At 46.9% G+C, this 21,139-nt stretch overlaps 1 protein-coding gene across 5 annotated transcripts in view; it reads right to left on the bottom strand.

Annotated features, from left to right (window-relative positions):
* The window catches only part of SORCS1 (sortilin related VPS10 domain containing receptor 1), a 511,420-nt gene that overhangs the window by 31,736 nt on the left and 458,545 nt on the right, over positions 1-21,139 (bottom strand). For all 5 annotated transcript variants that reach the window (XM_045068616.1, XM_045068612.1, XM_045068614.1 and 2 more), the window contains exons 19-22: positions 17,409-17,595; positions 9,282-9,415; positions 7,016-7,139; positions 1,674-1,786 (exon numbers count right to left, since the gene is read on the bottom strand). In XM_045068616.1, coding sequence (XP_044924551.1) covers positions 1,674-1,786; positions 7,016-7,139; positions 9,282-9,415; positions 17,409-17,595 — 558 coding nt within the window. The remainder of the gene's footprint in view (positions 1-1,673; positions 1,787-7,015; positions 7,140-9,281; positions 9,416-17,408; positions 17,596-21,139) is intronic.

Genomic DNA, 21,139 nt, shown 5'->3' with positions numbered 1-21,139 from the left:
CTGGACAGCTGGTGGAAAGGTAGAAGCCCAGGGGATGTGATCCCTTGACTACAAATGCGAAGAGAGAGCAGCCTGCAAGACTGGTCACTGCTGAGCTAATGCCTGGTTGGCAAGTCCCCCGAGGGCATTGGGCAGCTCCATGGACCTCTAGAACGCTACAGGTGGAAGGAAAGGGGCTGTGGGCTCACGGAGGGGTGGACGTCATCTCTCTTGGACAGCAGAGGAGAGAAACCAGTAGTTACACCAGGGACCAACAGCTCCGAGGGCAAAGGGAGCGATTCGGGCGGCACCTGCGGGTTAGTCGATGCGCCCCCTGGTGGCCATGATGTCTGGCCACACGGAGGTCACGCATGCTGAGTCACAAGGACAAAGGCCAGGTGGCATTTAGGCGCAGCCTTTCTCCACCCCACTGTTCCACGCATCCCTGCTTCTCCATGTGAGAAAGCAAAGGACGGCCGCAGAACGGAGAGGTTAGGAAACCAGGAGGGCAGACTGACTCCAGAGTTTGACTCTTAACTGTGGCCGCGACCGGAACTCCCTGAAGTCTCCATGTTCAGTTTCCTCATCTGTAAAATGGGAATGATTACAGCAGCTACATCGTAAGCTACTTCTTTGTGATTAAATGTGCTAAAAAATGCAAAGCACGGAGCAGAGTTTGGGGACTACCATCAGTGTGACATTACTGTCAACAGAGACCGTGGCAGGATATGGAGAAGGCCAGTCCTTTGCCGACAGGCTGGAGGTGAGATCTGTTTTCGGAGCAGGCTTTACCTGAATGCCTTTATCCCACCAGCACTTTGTGTCACAAGGTATCCAGTGCTGCGTCCAGGGAACAATGTATGAAACACCCTGCGCTGATTTTCCTGTTAGGCTAAGAAGATGCCCTGGAGAGAGAGCTCACTTCTGATTTTCTGGGCTTGCACCATAAATCTGAGCCGCTCCACGAGCATTTATTCCACTCCTGGCCTCACTCATGAAAGTGTCTGCTTGCAGGGGGCGACGTGCTTACTCAGACAGGGATAAAACTCACCGCCTCGCCGTTCTTCCGGAAACCACGGGGGGCCGGGTTTCATAGCATGAGCCCAGACCCTGGACTCAGAACCTTCACTTCACGTTGCTGCCTTCATCACTTACCAGCTGTGAGGCCTAAACAAGTTATTTAACCTCTCTGAACCTCAGCGGCTTTGCCCACAGGAGGAGGACAATAAAGCTGTCCTCTTGGGGCTGTGGCGGGGGAGACATGCCTTTGAAAGAACAGGGGCAGAGAGAGAGGACTGACCGCCACGGCTGACCCTCACTAACGGTATTCTCGCCGTGGCCCTTCAGTATGGGACCCCGGGGCTGACTGTGCACTTGCTAGTGAGCTGAGCATGAACCCTGCCGTAGGAAGAGGATGGTCACAAATTCCCATGTGTTTCTGCTCTAAGCAGAAGTTTCACAAGGCACAAGGACCGTGTGTTTGTCCCCACTTTCATCCCCCCGCCAGGAGCACCTCGGCTGTGTCTGCCCATGCCGGGATCAGCGACGCAGACGGCAGGGCCCCTGCCCGACCTCCCAGGGGCTCTGCTCTGGCTCTTTCCTGGCAGTTCTTGGCCATGGGCCCCCCCACAGTGCAGCGCGGGGAGGACAGAGAAGGAATGGGCCCCGGAAGAGGAGGAACCCTCTGCACTCACTTCCACCAGGGATTTTTTGATGACTCGGCTGATGTCCCTCCTCCACTCGGGGATATCCGGGTTGTAGTCATCCAGGTTCGGAGAGAAGGACAGGCGAAGGGATCGGAATTCCTCTGGGGATGCAACAGTCGGGTGATGACTCAGAGGCCACTAGTTTTCTCAAAAGCATGTTAGATATTTTATGCAAAGCCTTAACAAAGGGCCCTTTTCTTCCACAGTCACCAAACAGAGCCTTCTAGAAGGCAAATCTCCTAGTCCATTTGGAATCTGCTGTCTCCCCCAGCCCTCATTTACTAAGCCAGAGCCCCAGGTCTGGCCCATGCCTCACTCTGTGGCCTCTGCCGGCTGGTCCCGGTGCTACACTGAGCACTTGAGGTCACTAGAGCCCCGGAGTGCCTGGGTGCACCTCAGCCGTGTGACCCTGGGCCTCTGCGCTCTGTCCCTCCCGCAGGACACACACCCTTTCTCTCGGCCACGCACGCAATGTTCAAGCTGTTGTTCGAGCACTTACCGATGGCATACTTGCCTCCACCACGGTTCAGTGTACTTTTTCACGGCCCTACTGTGTCTGGCACATACTCCCATTATTATTAGGATTGTATGATTATTATAACCATGATTCTACAGCTAAAATTATTCCTATAGTCATTCCGTTGCTATGTTGTGTTTGTATGGAAGTTTTACTTCACGGAATTTTAAACTCCTTAACTCCAAGAATTTGTTCATTGTCTCTGTATCCCTGAGTTCATCTCAGTGCTTCCAAGAGTAGAACAAGATTGCAAAAGTAAGGGTGTTGGGAGGAGAAGATGGGGAGGCTGAGGAGGGAGCACACTGCAGCCCGCAGAAGCATCCGTGACACTTGTGGGAGAGAGGGAAGAAGGCTTGGTGGCTGCCTTGCAGTGTGAGGAAGGTCCAACAGGACTGTCAGGGAGTCCTTGAGCCACGTCAGCAAAGGAGGAGTCCCCTGCATGCCAGGAATGAGTCTGCTTTAATATGTCTGTCACACTTGGTCAGTAACTGTGGTCAGCACCTGGGAGGCATGGCGTTGGCCCAAGGTAGTGATGGGTTTTGGAGCCCAGCAATGGGGAACTCAGCCCAGGACAAGTCAGGTCATGTCACCACCCTAAAACCTGCTAGTGCCTTTTAGGAAAAAAAAAAAAAAAATCAACTTCTTAACCACGGCCTTCATCATCCCACCTAAGCCAGGGCAGACTTTTTCTGCTGCCTATCTCCATGTTCCTCTGTGCTCCAGGACCTCTCCGTGCTGCCGTGCTCCTTCTCACACGAGCACACTTCCACTCCCCCAGATACAGCATGGTTGGCTCCTTCTCATCATCCGTCAGTCTCTCCCAGGAGAAACTCTGCCACTAGCAACCTGAGTTACCCTCCCTTCTGCTACCTCAGACACCTTTCATCATATGACCCTATCTGTCATCTTTGTACTTCTTGCCACTTAAATTATTGTATTTTTACTGCCTGTCTCCCACACAGAGACATAAGGTCAGCAAGGACAAAAAGACCATGTTCCTCGTCCTGTGGGATGGTACCAAGCACATGGTAGGTTTTTGATTATTAGCTAGTCTTTTAATCAATTTGTTAAATAAATAATTACATAACACTGGAGGCTGTCTTGTAATTTATGCATTGACTTATTCAACAAACATTTCTTTCTTGTTTAAAGCATGTCCTCATGTTTCAGTAGGGGCTCCGTGACACGGGTAATGCTGATTATACATTCAGAAAACATAAAAGCCCACTTGCACATTTCCTAACAATGCTAAAGACTTATCAGACACAGGCTTTGAAGACTCTTAAATTATAAGGAGTGTATTACGGCAGTTAGCCTATTTCAAAGACGTATTTTTCGCAGCATGACTGTTTTATGAGACACTGGTCACCTGTATGAACATCACCACTTCAGTTCTGATGAAGAATAATGAAATGCATCTTAATTAGTAGCATGTAAATGGGAGTCTCAAGGAATCAGTCACTGAATCCTAACTTTTCACTTTAAAGATGTAAATTGATGTCATTTTCACTCTCCCCAAACCTCTTACCAAACTGGAAACATCATGTGTAAGGGAAGCTGTTTATCTTAATAAAAAGACACCAATAGAAAAATAACGTGACTCTCTCTATAATAACTTAACAAGCTCAGTAGCAGGACACCGGAGTGTTAGACTTAAGTTTACTCAACAAGCAGGGGATGCATGTGGGAGTACTAAACAAGGTGAATACCAGTAATAAAGACACACACACACACACACACACGGTTGCGCCTTTGAACAATGTATGGTTTAGGACGCCATGCCTCACCCTGGTAGTTGAAAATCCACAATTATTCCTAAAAGCTTTACTATTAATAGCAAACTGTTGACCAGGAGATTTACTGACAGCATAGTTAATTAACACATATTTTCTATGTCATGTTTCATACACAGTACGCTCAACAATAAAGTAAACCAGAGAAAGGAAAAATTAAGAAAATAATAAGGAAGGTAAAATACATTTTTAGTACTGGACTGTACCTCCTACCCAAAAATCCATATAGGAGAGAACCCTTGCGGTTGAAACCTGTATCAAGGGCCACCTGTGTGTGTGTAGTGTGTGTGTGTGTGTGTGTGTGTGTGTGTGTGTGTGTGTTTACAGCTGCTGAGGCAGATGAATTCTACACATTTACATTTTTTTTTTTTTTTATTTAAAAGCAAACCTGTGCCCTGAAGCAAATTAAGGGAAACAATGCAGACTAGATGAACCAGATTTTCTTTCCTGCAGTCCTTTTGGTGGCTTGGGGTGGACAGTTTTTCCCCTGTTAATTTCCCAAATATAATCCTTCGTTCAGTCTGTCTGTAAGGCCCTTAATGTTCCCCTCAGCTTAAGTAAGTTTTAGACAACTTTCTTTTTTTTTCTTTTAAAGATTTTATTTATTTATTTGACACAGAGAAATCACAAGCAGGCAGAGAGGCAGGCAGAGAGAGAGAGAGGAGGAAGCAGACTCCCTGCTGAGCAGAGAGCCCGATGCGGGACTCGATCCCAGGACCCTGAGATCATGACCTGAGCCGAAGGCAGCGGCTTAACCCACTGAGCCACCCAGGCGCCCCTAGACAACTTTCTTCCTGACTGCAGGCCTCTGACATCCCTTTGCTTCCAGCATTTACTTTACAAAACCTGAAATTATAAAACTCTTCTCTGTTCTTCTGAGATACACATCTTTTCCAAACCAGGAATGCCTTTCTCAGGAACCTGGAGTCATCTCTTTGAAATGTAACCATCATGAAAGATAGAAAAAGACCATGGAGATTCCCCAAAAATTAAAAATGGAACTACCATATCATCCAGAAACTCCACTTCTGCATATTTGTAAGAAGGAAACAAAAATACTAACTTCGAGGGAGATCTGCATCTCCACGTTCACTGCTACATTATTTACAATAGCCAAGATATGGAAATGACCTAAGTGTCCACAGACAGAAGAATGGATAAAGAAAGTACAGTATAGACATACAATGGAATATTACTCAGCCATAAAAAGAAAGAAAGCCTGCCATTGGTGAGAGGGCAATGGGTCACCGGTCAGTGCCTGCCAGTGACACCCATGACCTCCAGGAAGAAGAGAGAGAACAGAGAGCCCATGTGGAACAGCCACGAGAGCTGGTTAGTGGGGTAACTTCAGAGCATGGACCCTGCAGTCTAGACAGGCTGGGTTAGAGGCCCAGCTCCGACACAGACGAGCTGGGGCAGGTTACCTGCCCTGCTGAAGGAATGAATGAGAGGAGTAACACACTCACCCCTACGCCAGGGTTGTTATGAAGATTTAGTGCATGCCCAGAGTATAGAAAGGAGATGCAGAAGGAAAGAGAAGCAAAAGTTCTCCATTGTGGCCACCAAGCTCCTCACCGACAGGACCTTGTTAGGAAAACCACAGCCCTGGTTTGCTTTCACTTACTCTTTGGGCTTCTCAAGCCTCCTGCAGGAGGTTGGGGAGGGTGATGGGCAGGAGAGGGGAGGAAGGAAGACACATTATGAAGCTAATTCCTGGGCAGGCACGGAAGAGTGTCCTCAGACTTGGTCAAAGTTCCTTGTAAATTATTTTTTAAATTTGAAGGTCAAGTTGGTCAGATGAGAAATGAAAAACAAAACCCGCATCAGAACCAATTAATTCTGGGACTGGGGCAATTGATATTATTGGACCACTAGCTAGTTTCTCTCTGACTCTCCCTCTGTCTCAGTCTTGGTCTTCTCCGCTCTCTCTGCACAGCACTTACCTGTCCTGTCTTCTTTTAAATTCCTGTCTTTTTTAAACTTTAATTTTCCATGATGCAGAGGTACCACTTTAATATTAAGAGCACACTTCCCATTTTCATCATCCACTAATAACACTCTGCATACCTGACCATCTTTCCGTGCAGATAAAAATTACCAAAATGAGATCAGTTTGCGGAAACTGTTTGTAACCCCCCATTTGCGGTCAGGGATCCTACTTTTCCACTTCAGTAAATTTTCATTCCATGCAGTACTGACTACATTCAACTTCCCAACTGATTAGAAGATTGTATTGATGTTTGTTCAAATTAATATTCAGTCCAGGACAATATGTGACATCTGCTTATTGTCGCCCTTCAAGCAGACTTCTTGTGGTTGCTGTTGTTTGTTTGTTTGTTTTGATAATACATATTTGAGGAAGAGATTCTCGGAATATTTAGATATTGGTAGATTGTTCTTAATCATCAAGACTCTTCAAGTTGAACTTTTAAAAAAGCCTCAATATTGGGGCGCCTGGGTGGCTCAGTGGGTTAAAGCCTCGGCCTTCTGCTCAGGTCATGATCCCAGGGTCCTGGGATCGAGCCCCACATTGGGCTCTCTGCTCCCCAGGGAGACTGTTTCCTCCCCTCTCTCTCTCTCTGCCTGCCTCTCTGCCTACTTGTGATTTCTCTCTGTCAAATAAATAAAATTAAAAAAAAAAAAAGCCTCAATATTAACTATTTCCTTTTCTAATGGGTTTTCATTATTCAAACACCACCAAGATACCAGATGGGATGAATTAGCTGTACATGTTATGAAACTCATCCTACCACACTTCAGGTGAGTGAGGGTAGAAAAGCCACTTTCAAAACACAAACCAGTAAACGCTCCTGGGGTCTTGGGGCCATAACTATGCTGGGGAACCACATCTTCCCCAGAGGATGAGAGCAGAGCTGACTCAGTTCTTTCTCCACCACTGCCCTCTGCAGTCTGGGTAGAGGCCTGGGGGCCTCTGATAGCCTGTAAGCACACTACCTCACTTGAGCCTGGGGAGGCCAAGCAAGGTGAGCCAGGAAAGGGGCAGGCACACAGGCACTCACCGTACACCGCGATGGTCTTCGTGTCCTGCAGGATGGCATTCCCAGCTGAGACCTGCACTGTGATGGTGTTCATCCCTTCAGAAGTAAACTTGAATGATATGCTCCCCTCCAAGGTGATCAGAGGCTGAAACCGGAGAGGGCACAGAGTGAGGGGACAGCTGCTCAGTCACCGATGAGACCAGCCACGAGCTCTGAGCCACCAACAAGCCACTTAAGTCAGCAGAGGCTCTTCCCGGTGAGCCCCCACGCAAATGGCTCCAGCCGCTTCCCCATCATCTCAAGTCCGGGCTGGAAAGGAGCTATGAGAGCCATGACCCCAAGGAGCTCTGCCCATTCCCTGTGACGATGACCCTCTCTTTCGGCATCATCCTGGTTCAGGGCTGGGGTCATCGACAGGCCTTGCTTCATGGTGGAACAGATCTCTATCTGCAGCCTACCCATAACTGGCAGGTCTCTTAAAACAAAGAAATACTCAAATCAGACCCAAATAGACAGCTCATGCTAATCCAGATGTAGGGGGCAGTCACTGAAAATCTCCAAGCTTGCTGTCGGTCATCTCTAGGGGGTACGATTCGTAGAACATTACAATGGAACACAGCAACATGGACACCCAAACTGTCCTCGTTAGACTACAAGTGGCCTTGTATGACTTGACTCCTCTGAGAGGCCCTATCAGCAGTTTCTGGAAGTAGCTATTATGGAAACAAGTACTAATTGGACAGTGGTTTGAGGACTGAAAAAAAATTACAAGTTGGAGTCGTGCCTGTGATATCATCGGACGCTGGGGTCCTAGAGGAAGAGATGATTAGCCTATTGACTTCCCTCCACTCATTCCCTACAAACATTTCTTTCCTGTCTTAATTAATTTAAAAATCTAAATTCATGTAACCAGCTCCCCATATAGCAGAGGGAAGGCTAACGCCCAGCATAAGAAACCCACTCAACATAATCCATTGAGAATTTGGTTTTCTGTTGTCAGGTTAAAAAAACATTAAAGAAAAAGAGACACAGAAGAAAGTTGTTTAGTACCTTCCCCTTCCAACACTACGTTTTATGCAAATAACTTGGATTTCTCCTCTGCCACTGGCCCGACTTAGGCCACGTTTACATGGATAGTTTCAGAAGAAATTTTTAAAAAGCTGCATTTCAGTGAAGTTAACTTAGCAGGAGACGTGAGAGTTTCCTTCCCCTGCCAGGCAAGTAGGAGGTCTAGGAGGGGGGGAGGTTTCCTCCCTGGGCCTGGGCAAAATTATGACTCCTGTTAAAGCCAACATTCAACTCTGGGGTAGAAAAAGATTTATATCGGGATAGGATGCACTCTCTTTGAAGAGCTAAGTCACCCAGCGCAAGAGAGCGGCCTTCCTGGAAGATGAGGCTTTCTTGTTCTGAGCAGATCATGCCACTGCCCTTTGGGGAGGCCTCTGCCTGGACCACCTTGACTGACATTTGGAGGCAAACTGTAATCTTTAAGAATGGATAAAGTTCAAAAGGGAGCTTTCAGCCTGGTATCAGGGGAAGGAGAATTCACGTGGGCGTGGGAAGGCCTTGGATCCGGCCTCCCCGTGAAGCAGATGAACGAGGAAGGAGGAAATCCCTTCGTGTGTGTCCTCCTGATTTTTCCATCTGAAAAACGAAGGCCTTAAAGTCAATGAAGTTTAAGGTCTCTGCTCGTTTTGAAGTTGCTGTTGACTTTTGATCACAGGGTGTGTTCTGGGAAAACAGAAAGGGTAAAGCTGAGAGAAAGGAGTGGCCATGTCTGAATCAAGCGAAGAGGCCATCTGGGGGCCAGGTTCTGGTAAGTATTTTTGCTTTTGACTGTCTGGTATCTATTTTTTTTCCCCCTTTTGGGGGACCATTTTCCCCCTTCTCTTGGTCCATGTGGTTCCAAGGAGGCTGACTTCAACACGTCTCCTTCTACCCTGAGCACTGGGAAGGCCTGGTCAATAGTACTCCATTCCGGGACTTCTGTTAGAACTTCTATGAAAGTCCGTTTGTTTTCTCTTCTAAGCTGTGAGAGTACAAAGCTCAGGCTGCTGCTAAGCCCTTTGCAAGGGGAAGGCCAGCTGGAGAAGGTTAACACAGAGGAAGGCAGAGGTGAAGGGCAGGGGTGATGTGGTGAGAGAGAGACAGAGCGACAGAGGGAACACGCTGATGACATTACTGGGGCACGATGAGCCTGCTGTCCCCGGAGCCAGGACTACTCCCAGACTCTTGGGTTACACAAGCCCTTTCCTTTTTTACCTTCAGCCAGTCTGAGGGGACCTACCTCCGTGTTGTTTCCGTACCACCACACGTAAGTGAGAGTGCCCACTTGGCTGGGCCACAGCACTGCCGTGGCGTTGACCTCTTTGTTCTTTGTGGTGACAAAAGGAAGAGACAGGTGTACGTGTTCCAGGGGACCTGAGGCACGAGAGAAAAGACGAGGATAGAGAAGGAAGAGCCTTCTGGGCTTCCCCTTCCCTGCTCTGAAGAGAATACATACTCATTCTAGAAGCCTCCAAAACATCACAGTCCTACTTCCTGAGGAGAAGGGGTTTTCCCTACTTAGGAGAAAAGATATTATGGGGACCCATTGTGTCTCAGTAGTTTCCATTTACTGATATTTCTGCCAGGCCTAAAACCCGAGTTATTTATGTGTAAAACCTTAAAAGCTTACAAGTAATTTATGAATTCTTTAAATAAAGAGGCATAGGGCGCCTGGGTGGCTCAGTGGGTTAAGCCGCTGCCTTCCGCTCAGGTCATGATCCCAGGGTCCTGGGATCGAGTCCCGCATCGGGCTCTCTGCTCAGCAGGGAGCCTGCTTCCCTCTCTCTCTCTCTGCCTGCCTCTCTGTCTACTTGTAATCTCTGTCTGTCAAATAAACAAATAAAATCTTTAAATAAATAAATAAATAAATAAATAAATAAAGAGGCATAAACGAGGATTTCCAGAAAGATGCGAAGTCCTCCCAAGAAGTCGCATCTGCGGAGGGAAACCAGGAGCACGGAACCCTCACAGACTCCATGTGCGTGGCCATGGGGGCTGGGGGTGGGGTTTATGCACACACCCCCACACCATTCTAAATGTGACTGTTCTTGACTCTTTGCTGGGATTTTCAAGATCTGTATATGTGTAAATCTGTGTGCTTGTGTGTGAGAGCGTGTGGAAGTATCTCTCTTCACGAGTATACGTAACGCGCCCCCCCCACCCCAGTTCAAACTGCTCAGTGTTGAGTTCAGCGTGTCGAGGCCCAAATGTGCATAGGCAAGGAGATAGCTCTGTGGGTCTCAGGATGTGCTCAGCTGAAAAAGGGGATGATTCTAGCTATGGAGGTCCATGAGGGAGAAGCCTTGGCCAGACGCATGAACCCACAAAGCTGTGAGTCCCTTCTTCAGAGCGAATCGGTAGGGCCCCTCCTCCAACCCCTGGTCTTCCCTTTGAGCCACTTCTCCTAGGGAAAATACAGTTTTCTCTGAGGTGAATGTGGGGAAAGTCTGTCACCCCATCATTATTCCATGAGGTGGAGAAGAAACTGGCACCTTTCCACCTAGTTTAATCACCGCCTCTTCTGTTGGGTCTTTAAATGGCTTTCCTAGGATACGGACTTTGGCCTTTTTTCCCTCCAGATACTGTTCTGCTGAGTGTTCTCATCCACATGCTGACCTTCCACTATAAAGCACATGCTCAGAACTCAAAAACCACCCACCCGACTCGAAACTCAATTAGGAGCCCAGTGATCCTAAGAAATTCATTATCTTCTCCCCCATCCTCTATTCTTCATGTCTTGATGAATGGAAAACAATGTTTATCCAGGGGACCAGCCCAGAAGCAGAAAGTCAACCTGGATTCCTTATTCCTTGTCACCCATTCTATGTTGAAAACCACTGACTTGGTTTCATAAAATGTCTCTCGGCGAGAGCTCCCCGCCCCGCCTCCACTACCTTTCCCGGCTCTTACAGCTGGACTGTCACGAGCCGTACTTATCTTCCTGTACCTATCTTCCTGCCTCCAACCTGCCCCAAGCTAATCCGCCCTCCCCCTCTGTGTGTTTACTGCCTGTCCTCTGCAGTAATAACAAGTTGCACCAGGTACCAGGGTCCTCAGCACCCAGAATAAAACATATACTCCTGGGTCAGGGTAGAGCAAGTGCAAAGGTCTTGAGGGGGAGGTGGTTCTCTGTGTTTGCAGAATAGAAAGAAAGCCTGAGCAGCTTAGATCCCTGATCTAAGACGGATTCAGGACACATGGTATATTGTTTTGTAGGCTCTGAGGTATGCATATGTGTACTTACATGAGTTCATTCTTACATGTATACATATTATATATTCATACTACAGATGGCAATGACTATGCATCTTCTCATACTACAAGCTGTGATGAGAATGATGTTTCTAGAAAGCCAAGTTGATCATGCTACCTGTTTGAAATTAAAATTCCCATTACCTAATAATGATAGTTAACACATATTGATGTAAAATCAAACTTTTGGAGGGTAAGAGACTTTCATATGTATCTTTGAATTTAAAGACTAGCACAGTTCCTGAGATGTAGCTGGTAATCGAATGTTTGTTGGGTAGGTGAACAATTTCTTGTTTCTGATTTTGCCTATTGCTTCTCTCTCTTTAAAGAATTAGAAGCTTAGTGACCTGCATACAGAATAGAATTGATTTTCTGGTTTATAAAGCATATGATAAGAAGTAGTTGTTCATAAGTCAGAATGGTTCAATGTGCTTTAAAAAAAAAAAAAAAGGCAGCATCTACTGAGCGATGACCATGTGTCACATATTCTGCTAATGACTCTTTTCATTCTCATTTCCTCCTCACAATAACCTCACGAAATAGGCATTACTGTCATTTCCAACTAAAGATAAACAAATAGAGGACAATGACTTTCCCAAGGTCACACCGTGAGGAAACATCGATTCCAGGATGTGAGCCAAAGCAGTTTGATTTTAAAGCCCATGCTCTGGCCGGGTGACAAATGTTCCAAAAGATCGCTCCCATCTTCACAAAATAGCTACTAAGAGTCAGTATCTACCCATCACTGAAATATAGCCCCGGCACTGGCAAGTGCACTTTACACAGGCTCTCATTTCTTACATGGCTCTGCTGTTCCCTATCACTAGGTTTGCTCCAGCAGGTGCTGCCCTGTGCTGCCCCAAGGCCTCAGGGTAGACACCTCTCTCAAGGCACCTGCTAACCTTCGAGTCTCAGTGGCAGTGATCAGGCTCCTGGAATGTTCTTCCTGACTCCCCTTATCGGTGATCTCCCTGATCAGGTAGAATACAAGGACTAAATAAGCTCTCTTAAGCATGTCGGTTCCATCCTAAGGGGCTCATTTTCTGTATCTCTCTCACATATGAATTTTGAATATATTTTTTTTTAAGTCAGAACATCAGAGGAAGGATGGCATCAGTGGGTCCTATTAACAGCAGAAATGGAACCTTCTCCCTGAAATGTGGTCGTTAATTCCTTCAATAGTTTCAGAGGGCTGCCATACATCAGGCATTATTCTAGGTGCTGGGGACACCTGCTACTTGGCGGAATTCATGTCTCACTGGGGAAGGGGGCACTAAACACATAAAGCTGGGGGAGCCGAGAGAGGACTGCTTTTGTCTCTCAGAAGAAATGACATGTGAGCAGTGACCTGCATAAAGGGAAGGAGTGCCCCCCACCCTCCTCGTGATGCTCCAGGGTGAGGGCGGGCAAGTGCAAAGACCCTGAGAGGGACGTTGGTTTGCCAAGTCTGAGGAACAGCAAGAACAGGGAGCCCGAGTGGCTGCAGGGGAGAGATGGAGGGAAAGAGGGGGAGCCGATGAGATCTAAGAAGGATTCAGAACGCACAGCGCATCGGCTTGTAGGCGCTGAAATACGCATGCGTGTGTTCGCACGCGTTCATTCTGGCAGGTGTACACATCACACGTTCATTCACTTGTGCGCAGTTTGCCTTTCATATTCCCACCTTGTCCTCTTGTATTCATTTACTTCTCATGCGTTTAGCACACCTGCTGCCCCAAAGCCTATCTTTTAAGCATTTCTTCTGTGTACAGAGCGTGCAGTCCGCACTAAGCCCGCTGAGCTGCGGAAGGTACACTCCAGCCCCTGGGGGCCCCCAGCTGGCTGGCTGCACTAAATCCAGAGCTGAACAAGCATGCAGATGGGGCTCCCACAGACAGGTGCTTGTGATGCACAAAAGGGACGGCAGGTGGCGCTGCATCACTCCATATGAATCTTCCAGGCCAGGTGGGTGAGGGAACTGGGAAATAACTTGTGTTAATTGGGTCTCCCTCTTTCCCAGTTTAGCCCTAATGTGCTACAGAAAGCAGCTGATGTTTGTGAAGCTGAACATTGTGTGTGTGTGTGTGTGTGTGTGTGTGTGTCCACCAAATTAAATATTGTTTGTGCATTACATGGCTGTTTGTCTGAAATGTTAAAAATCTGCTAGAAGAAGTAAAAGTAGTTCAAAGGATGAGATCCTGAAACAGAGTTCCTGAAACTTCAAAGTGCATAAAGATTATGCTAATCTGTTCAAGGCAGATGATGACCCACACCTCTAGAAATTCCAAGAGAGCAGGTCTGGGATGAGGTCTAGGACACTATATTTTTATCGTGTAATTCTGGGGCACGTGACTCATAAAGCCACACTTTACAAAACTTGGGTTTGACATTTGCTGGACCAAATGATAATCACGTGAAAAGTTGCAAAGCTGTGTAGGTTTTTAAGAAAACCATCATTTTACCCTAAGATAGGAACAGAAAGACATCTCTGCAAATGGCACCTATGTACAGAAGTAGTTGGGAAGATTCGGGAAGAACTAGAAAATCTGTCTCTCTCTTTTTTTCTTTTTTAAACCTCCCATTCTGCAAATTTGCACAGTTTTCAGTGACTTTTTTCTGCAAGACTGGCTGAGATGGAGTAGTTTTCTGAGCAGAAATCTGCATGCCCTCTAAATTCTATCCTCTGCTCCACCAGCTGAAGGGAACACCGGCTGCACCGCATGTCTCGTTAGTTTGCAAACTCGAAGAGCACAGTAAATCCTATCCCCAAGGACTTTCCAACTGTCAGGCTACAACAGATTACCCAGCCTCTCAGTGAGAACGGCTGGCCCACTCCTGGCAACGTTAGAGCAGACACATCATCTCCATTTGTTTCTGATGACCTTCCAAACCCGCATTAAAAAAACAAAAACAAAACTCTCTGATTTGAGATCAAATCTCCTTTCCGACCTGGAGAGCAGAGGGAGAGAGAATGCCATCAAGTCAGGCAACGGGGGAGAAATCCAGGCAAAGAGGAGGGGTACTGGAGAGAGAAGCAGAGCCCGGGCTTGGAAACTGAGCTAAGAGTTGCTGCTGCGAACCCCCTATGTAGAAACACATGCGCTACTTTGGGATGGCGGAGAAGCAAGCTTTACTAGCTGACAGATCACAGCATATTCTGCTTGAAGGAACCTGAGAAACAAGATGAGGGTTCCCCATATGACAGGAGAGAAAACCTAGGCTCAGAGAAATGGAGTGAGTTGGCCAGGAGTTCAGGCCAGTATCTGCATGTAACCACTCCTAACCCAGTCCAATGTGTTTGTTCTACAAAACATACACCCCTCCCCCACCAGCTCCGGACCCAGAACCTGGGACCGTAGCACCAAAAACTGCCATGATCCCCTTCAGGTTTGAGATGTGGGGGAATGTTAATCAAGCATGGTCTTGTTCGGACGTCCTCTGAGCGTAAAATAGAGTCAAAGAGAAAGTCCTTCCATCTTTGCTTTCTCTGTCCCAAAGACATTCCTGCTACAGGGGAGGCATCAGGCGAGGCAGAGTCTTGCTTCGATAGAATTAGTACAAAACAGTTAATTCTTATGCCTAAAGTCAGGCTTGCAGAGGGGTTCCATTATAGGAGGTATGCTTGTCCAAACACTGAACCCAGGATGAGCCTAACAAAATTAGAACCAGAACATAAAAAATTCCCCTTACAAAGCATGTGCCACTAAGGGGAAAGTCAAACTGCTGAGCCACTCAACGAGGCTAATGAGGAGGGGGAGAAAAAAAAAAAAAGTAAAAAGTGAAGCTTATTTCTTTTAGAAGTCCTGGCTTCAGCAACCTTTGATCTCTCTGCTGTTTTCCTTTCCAGGGTTGAGTAAACCCAGCAGAGGGTCAGGGTAGGGAGCTAGCCCTCAAGGGATACGATCATGTCTTGGGGTGAGGATGAACCCAAAGGGGCAGCCGGGAGACCAAGGTGTGGGTGATCTATGGGAGGACCCGAGAAACGGAGACCGAGAAGCTGCGGCATTTCAAATCCGCATTCACATGTGGTTAGAGTGCGGTCGACGTTTCATACATACACAAGATATGGACTAAAATTATTGTGATTCTTCAGGAGAGCCGCTCTCAAACAAAAGTCCTCCCCTTACTGAATAAGACAGGGAAAATGAGAGGCTGCTGGGTCGGCGGCCATTCCCAGCCAAGGTCCCGGCATCTGTGTTCTAAGTTAGTTTTGCTACCAATGACCAACGTTTGTGATGTATTTCTGAGAGATTTCCTGACCATTCCTTAGTAAGGAAGATTACTCCTTAGTAAGAGAGAACTCCAGAAAGTCCATGCAGGACAGCCTGGAGAGGGGGGGGGAGGCTGCCACTGAGTCAGGAGAAAGGAAGCCTATGAAATGTGCCTTGAACCTATGTAGTTGCTCCTGCTCCTTTGGGACAATCTGCAAGGGAGTGGAGGGGACAAGGTGCATCACTGACAGCATGGACAGTGACCTCGGGGATCAAAGGCTGGTGCTCCAGAGACGGAAAGACCTGAGTCTGACGCCTGGCTTTGCCAGATAGCAGGTCTGAAATTTCAAATACATTATTCAAGCTCTCTGGCCCCTGCTGTTCTTTATAAAGTAGGGTTTCTAATAGTGCCGACTTCCTCAGGTTGTCCTGAGAAGTGAGATCAGACATGCAAAGGGCTTGCTTAGCACAAGGCTCGGTGCATAGTAATTGCTTAATAAACTTAAGCTGAAAAGAGGCAGGAAGCGTGCGTGTGCTGACTGGGAATCTTGTAAAACTTCACTTAAACCCAGAGAAGAGAGGGAGCGTTTCTTCAAAGCACCTCTGTCGTGAGTGTGTGGGAGAGAAAGATCGAGAATCACGGATACTACAGGAATCCTCAGGAATGAACAATCACCGGGGGAATCCCTACGTAGTCTTGTCCTCCCACTGGACCACAGCAGCTTAAGAAAAAAGGATTCTAGTTGGTATGTTCTGTGATCAGTTCAGTGGGCAAGAGGCAGGTAGGAGGCATGGAATCCTGCCCAGTCTTAACGCTCTTGGTCTAGAATTTAGAATTAATTCGGACAAGGCCATTCGTAAAAGGAACTACTTCCATTTTAGAAGTCCAGCTCCTTATCCATTACATCACTCGGGCTCTACGTAGCTACTTTCGTTTTAAAGCAAAGCACTTCTGGGGCGCCTGGGTGGCTCAGTGGGTTAAGCCGCTGCCTTCGGCTCGGGTCATGATCTCAGGGTGCTGGGATCGAGTCCCGCATCGGGCTCTCTGCTCAGCAGGGAGCCTGCTTCCTCCTCTCTCTCTGCCTGCCTCTCTGCCTACTTGTGATCTCTCTCTGTCAAATGAATAAATAAAATCTTTAAAAAAAAAAAAAAAAAAAGCAAAGCACTTCTGTAGCAACCTAAACACGTCGCAAGCCTGTCTGGGGACACCCACACACCTGCCACCGGAGGCATTCGTGGTGCACATTTGCCTGACACAGAATTTAGGAGCTGTTGTGACCTCATCAGACTTAGCACACCTCCACATTCCTCCATGGGACAGATGCTTCAACACTTCCAGGAACTACTTCTCAGCGCAGCTCTTTCCCTCGCCTGACACCGCCTTCCCTCTAAGACTGAACAGCACAGATAAGAGCCCAGGAAACACCTTTAGAAAGAAGCAAAAGTCTAAAAGCAAAAGTTACAGCAGGACATATCATGGGAGGAGGAGAACAATCAGATGGGTAGAAATTCCATCACTCGCGCTAATTCTCAATGTACTGGATTAAGCCATATGTGGGAATTGTTTTTAAATGTTTCTGACTTAAAAAAAAAAAATTAAAAAAAGGTGACAAACATATGCAATCCAAGAGCTCGGCCCAGCCGCCAGCCGCCAGTCGCCAGCCACAGGGGGTATGGGCTCAAAGGCGCCTAGAAAAGGCACAGTAAGTCCAATGAGAACAAGTTGCAGCAACACAAATGCTAGGATTATTCAAGCTCTGCTCCCTGATTTTCCTTCTACTTTCTCCCACTCGGCTCTCTTATCCTCCCTCCCCATCTCCTTAAAGGTAACTGGTGAGCTGCTTCTAGACCTGAAACACTGAGTTATACTATCAAAGGACACGATATTTGAAATATGTCATAAACCAACAACAGTAATAACATACAAGTTACATGTAAGTACAGGACGGCGCTGTCAGAGCCCAGACTGTTGTCCACCTGCACCGTCACTCGGAAGATGCCCACGTTGTGATAGACGTGTTTGATCCCGTCTTCCATGGAGCTGAGGTTGACGTAAGACACCGCAATGCCATCACCGAAGTCCACTTGGATGAGTGTCCTCTGGACGTCACCCTGAAAAACAGCCCAGCGTCAGAGGAGGGGAGTCGGTCAGCTGGCCGCCTCTGTGCCAGGGGCTGGGGCTCGTCCCGCTCCCTGGCTCGGCGCTCGTGGCGGACTCTGGCTCCCTCCTGCAGCTGGGAGCATCTGTCTGCATTAGACAGAATCCCTGTGACATTGCCTGGCAGACCGGAGCTTACCAAGATGGATGTTCTCCAAATCGGAAGGGCATCCACCACCAAAAGTTTCAAGATTTGGAAAACTAAGTGTTTGACAATCAGCTCTAATTTAAGAGGCAATTTCTCTGAGGGATCTGTTTATACTCTTATCCCCAGGAGTAAAAGGTGTACACACACAGCTTTAAAGATTCAGCCTACCCTCATGGTTTTGGACCTGTTCCCAGGTTTTCAGGACCCTTGAGTCCCCCGTCTCATTCATGGTTCCCTAGTCATGTTAGAGGAAGGTTAAAAGACACCTTGTCTCACCTGAGCTCAGTGCTATTATTATTTAAGATAATGATGGTTAATTCTTTTACACTTCGGTATTTTGTGCTAGAAAAATGGTTGTCATTTTATTCTTCATAGAATCTTAGCTGGGAGAGAAAAACAGGCCACATTTGTCCACTTTACAGGTAGGGATGCTGACGTTAAGGAAGATTTAATTACCTGTTCAAGGTTAACACAGCTAGTTAGGGGCAGACCTAGGATTTGAACCCATCTCGTGGACCTGCATTTCATTCATTAGAGGGGGAGAAAGCACAGCTCCCCTCTGGGCTTGAGTCCAGGGCATCAATAACAAGTCACACGACTTCATCCAAGTCATTCAGCCTCCTTGGGTCTCAGTTACCTCATCTATGAAATGGGCACAATAATACCTTACTCTCTTCACTCAAAGGGTTGTTACAAGACATGTGAGTTGATGAATCCTCCGTAAAATTTTGGACCAAATCAACGACTGTCAGAACCACACAGCTGTGAAGGATGTGCAATCCCCATTTTATAGCTGGATCAGAATCATATAGATCTAAATTTCCCAGTGGGAGGCAAGGAGAGAGAGGATAAAGATCTGCTTGCTAAAATCCCAGACCTGTAAGAAAACACTTTGGGAATAATAGTAGAGATTCTTAAGGAACAAAGTGTCTTAAACCCAACTGACAAAAACCAGCTTTCCTCCCATGCAGCCTGTCCTTTGTCAAGTTTTCTTGTTTGTTTTGTTAGCTTTTCCCATTTTTAGGGGAAAAAAACTTAAAAAAAAAAAACCCAAAACCCAAAAAACAAACAAAACAACCAAAAAACAAAACAAAACAAAAAACCAACTTTACAAAAACCACATACACACTAAAACCCTTTGAACTAAAAAAAAAAAAAAAAAAAAAAAAATTCGATTAACTAAGGTTCATATGGTATCATATTTTTTGAAAAGGCCAAGTTTAAAATGCTGACATTTAAAAGATTAATTCACAGGGAAAGGAAAAGCAGTTCAAATCCTATGAATCTCTGTGACCTACTCTTCTGATCTATGCCCAGCCAAGCATAGTGCGGGGGGCACGCGGCAGGGCAGCACACGGCAGGGCAGCTAACTCTCACGGAAGACACCAGCAAGAACTCTCCCCTCCTGCGGGAAAAAGAAACTCCACTCGGAACTACAAGACAAATGATCCACAAGCCTAGACACAGCGCAATTACTTCAAGTCCCTTCGCTAATAAATATAAATGTCAACCATTCTTGCTGACTTGTCCTTCATTGGCACCAATCAGACTGGTCAATTTCTCGGTGCGGTTTCTGGTCAGTTCTCAGGTTTTTGGGATTTTCAGCGGAGGGGCTGCCAGCCAGTCTTAGGTATGGGCACAGAGAAAGGAACCACCTTAAAATCCACTCACATCATCTGGGACAAGTGTCTGAGGAAAGCATCCGGAATAGTTAGGGTTAACTGGGTTAACCATGAAAGAAAACAGCAATATAAATTCTGAGAAAGACTGGGAGTGAGGAGTGAAGGGGAAGGAAAAAGAGGGAGAGAGAGGGGGAGGGGAGGGAGGGAGGAACTGAGGGAGGAAAAGAGGCAGGACGGAGGGAAAATAGGGAGGAAGAAAGAGAGTGAGGAGAGAGGGAGGGAAGAGCACTGAGGGAGAGAGAGATTGACAGAAAAAAGAGAGATTTAGGGTTCTTCGTGGTGACAGAGTGGGCCTCAGGTAAGGCTCTCCATTGGCAAGAGCACAGAGGAGAGACAACATCTCAGCTGATTCTACCTCAGTCCCCACAAGTGACAGCAGCTACCCACACACCTGAGAAAAGTCTGACTCGGGCCGTCCTTGCTGGAGTCTCCCGGCTTTGCCCTTTCTGTCGTATTCACCGTTCTGCTTTTGTGGGCCTTTGGACATGGACCTCTTCCAACGACTGAAAACTCCTCTCAAGGTCTGTCTGGATGTCCACTGTCCGTCATGCCAGTCTTTTGGCCTGAAAGTGTTCCTCAGTATCCACTCATGACAGTGTTCCCCATGTACGGAACAGGTGGAAGAAGAGAGCCACAGTGTTGGGACGCCCGGGTCAGTAGGGCTGCCTTCACAGAGGAGTGATGCTTTTAGGATACTCCGTCCAGTATGAGGAAGATCTCTCTAACTCTCACTCTCACTCTCCCTGATGTGAGTGCAGGCCCCTGAGCTTGGTCCTCCATACCAAGGGCACCAAGGGGCCAAGGCAGCAGATTTCATCCCTGCTGCTGTGAAGCTTTGCCCACTCAAGTGGAACATACTAGATGCCATGCTTTTGCCTTCAGAGGCTCTCAGGTGCTTCATAAACCTAACACGGCTGTCAATGCATCTCTTTGGGGCTCATCAGTCATAGTCCTCTGACTTCCTTGGGCTGAAATTGCCATCCGAGACTGGAATGCCAAAACTCCCTTCAGAGAGTAAGAAACAGAGCAAAGGCAAGACAGCCTAGTCCTAGCTCACCACAATTAGGCACACTTGCCCTGCTTTAACTGGCTTTCCCATCATTCATCCATTCAACCAACCACCCAACCAGCAGATATTTATTGAGTGTCTACCTTGTGACACGCGTGGCATGGGAAAAGGATGGTAAGTAAATTATAACAAACAAAGCAAAACAGATGTGGTCTGAGCATAGACTATTAAATGAGACAGATGAAATAATCACAGATAAATAAAAAGTTTTTACAGGGGATGATATGAAAGAAAGTACACAGTGTTGTAAGTTGTACAGTAGGGAGAGGTAGAGAGCTAAAAATCTGATCTGTTTGAGAACTTCAGGGAAATCTTCCGAGAAGTTGTATCTGAGCCAAGATGACCTTAAGGAAAGAAATAACTTAACCAAACAAAGGATAGGAGTGAGCAAGATGGAGGTAAGGAGTCCAGGCAATGGTGACAGAGGGAATCAACTGTGCAAGGGCCCTGTGGCAGTTAGTGAGTAGTACAGTCATAAGAAGCCAAAGCTAAAGACACAGTAGGAACATGTTATAAAACTAGACTGAAGGGGAGAAAAATGACATTTTAGGAATTGTGGCTGAGTTTCTGATTTTTATTTTTTTCCTAAGAGTAGTGAG

The sequence above is a fragment of the Mustela putorius genome, unplaced genomic scaffold, assembly GCF_011764305.1.
Source record: "Mustela putorius furo isolate JIRA1106 unplaced genomic scaffold, ASM1176430v1.1 tig00003909_pilon_pilon_pilon, whole genome shotgun sequence".
NCBI lineage: Eukaryota > Metazoa > Chordata > Mammalia > Carnivora > Mustelidae > Mustela > Mustela putorius.
Note: the sequence above shows the minus strand (reverse complement) of the source record. Positions and strands in the feature narration are given on the sequence as shown.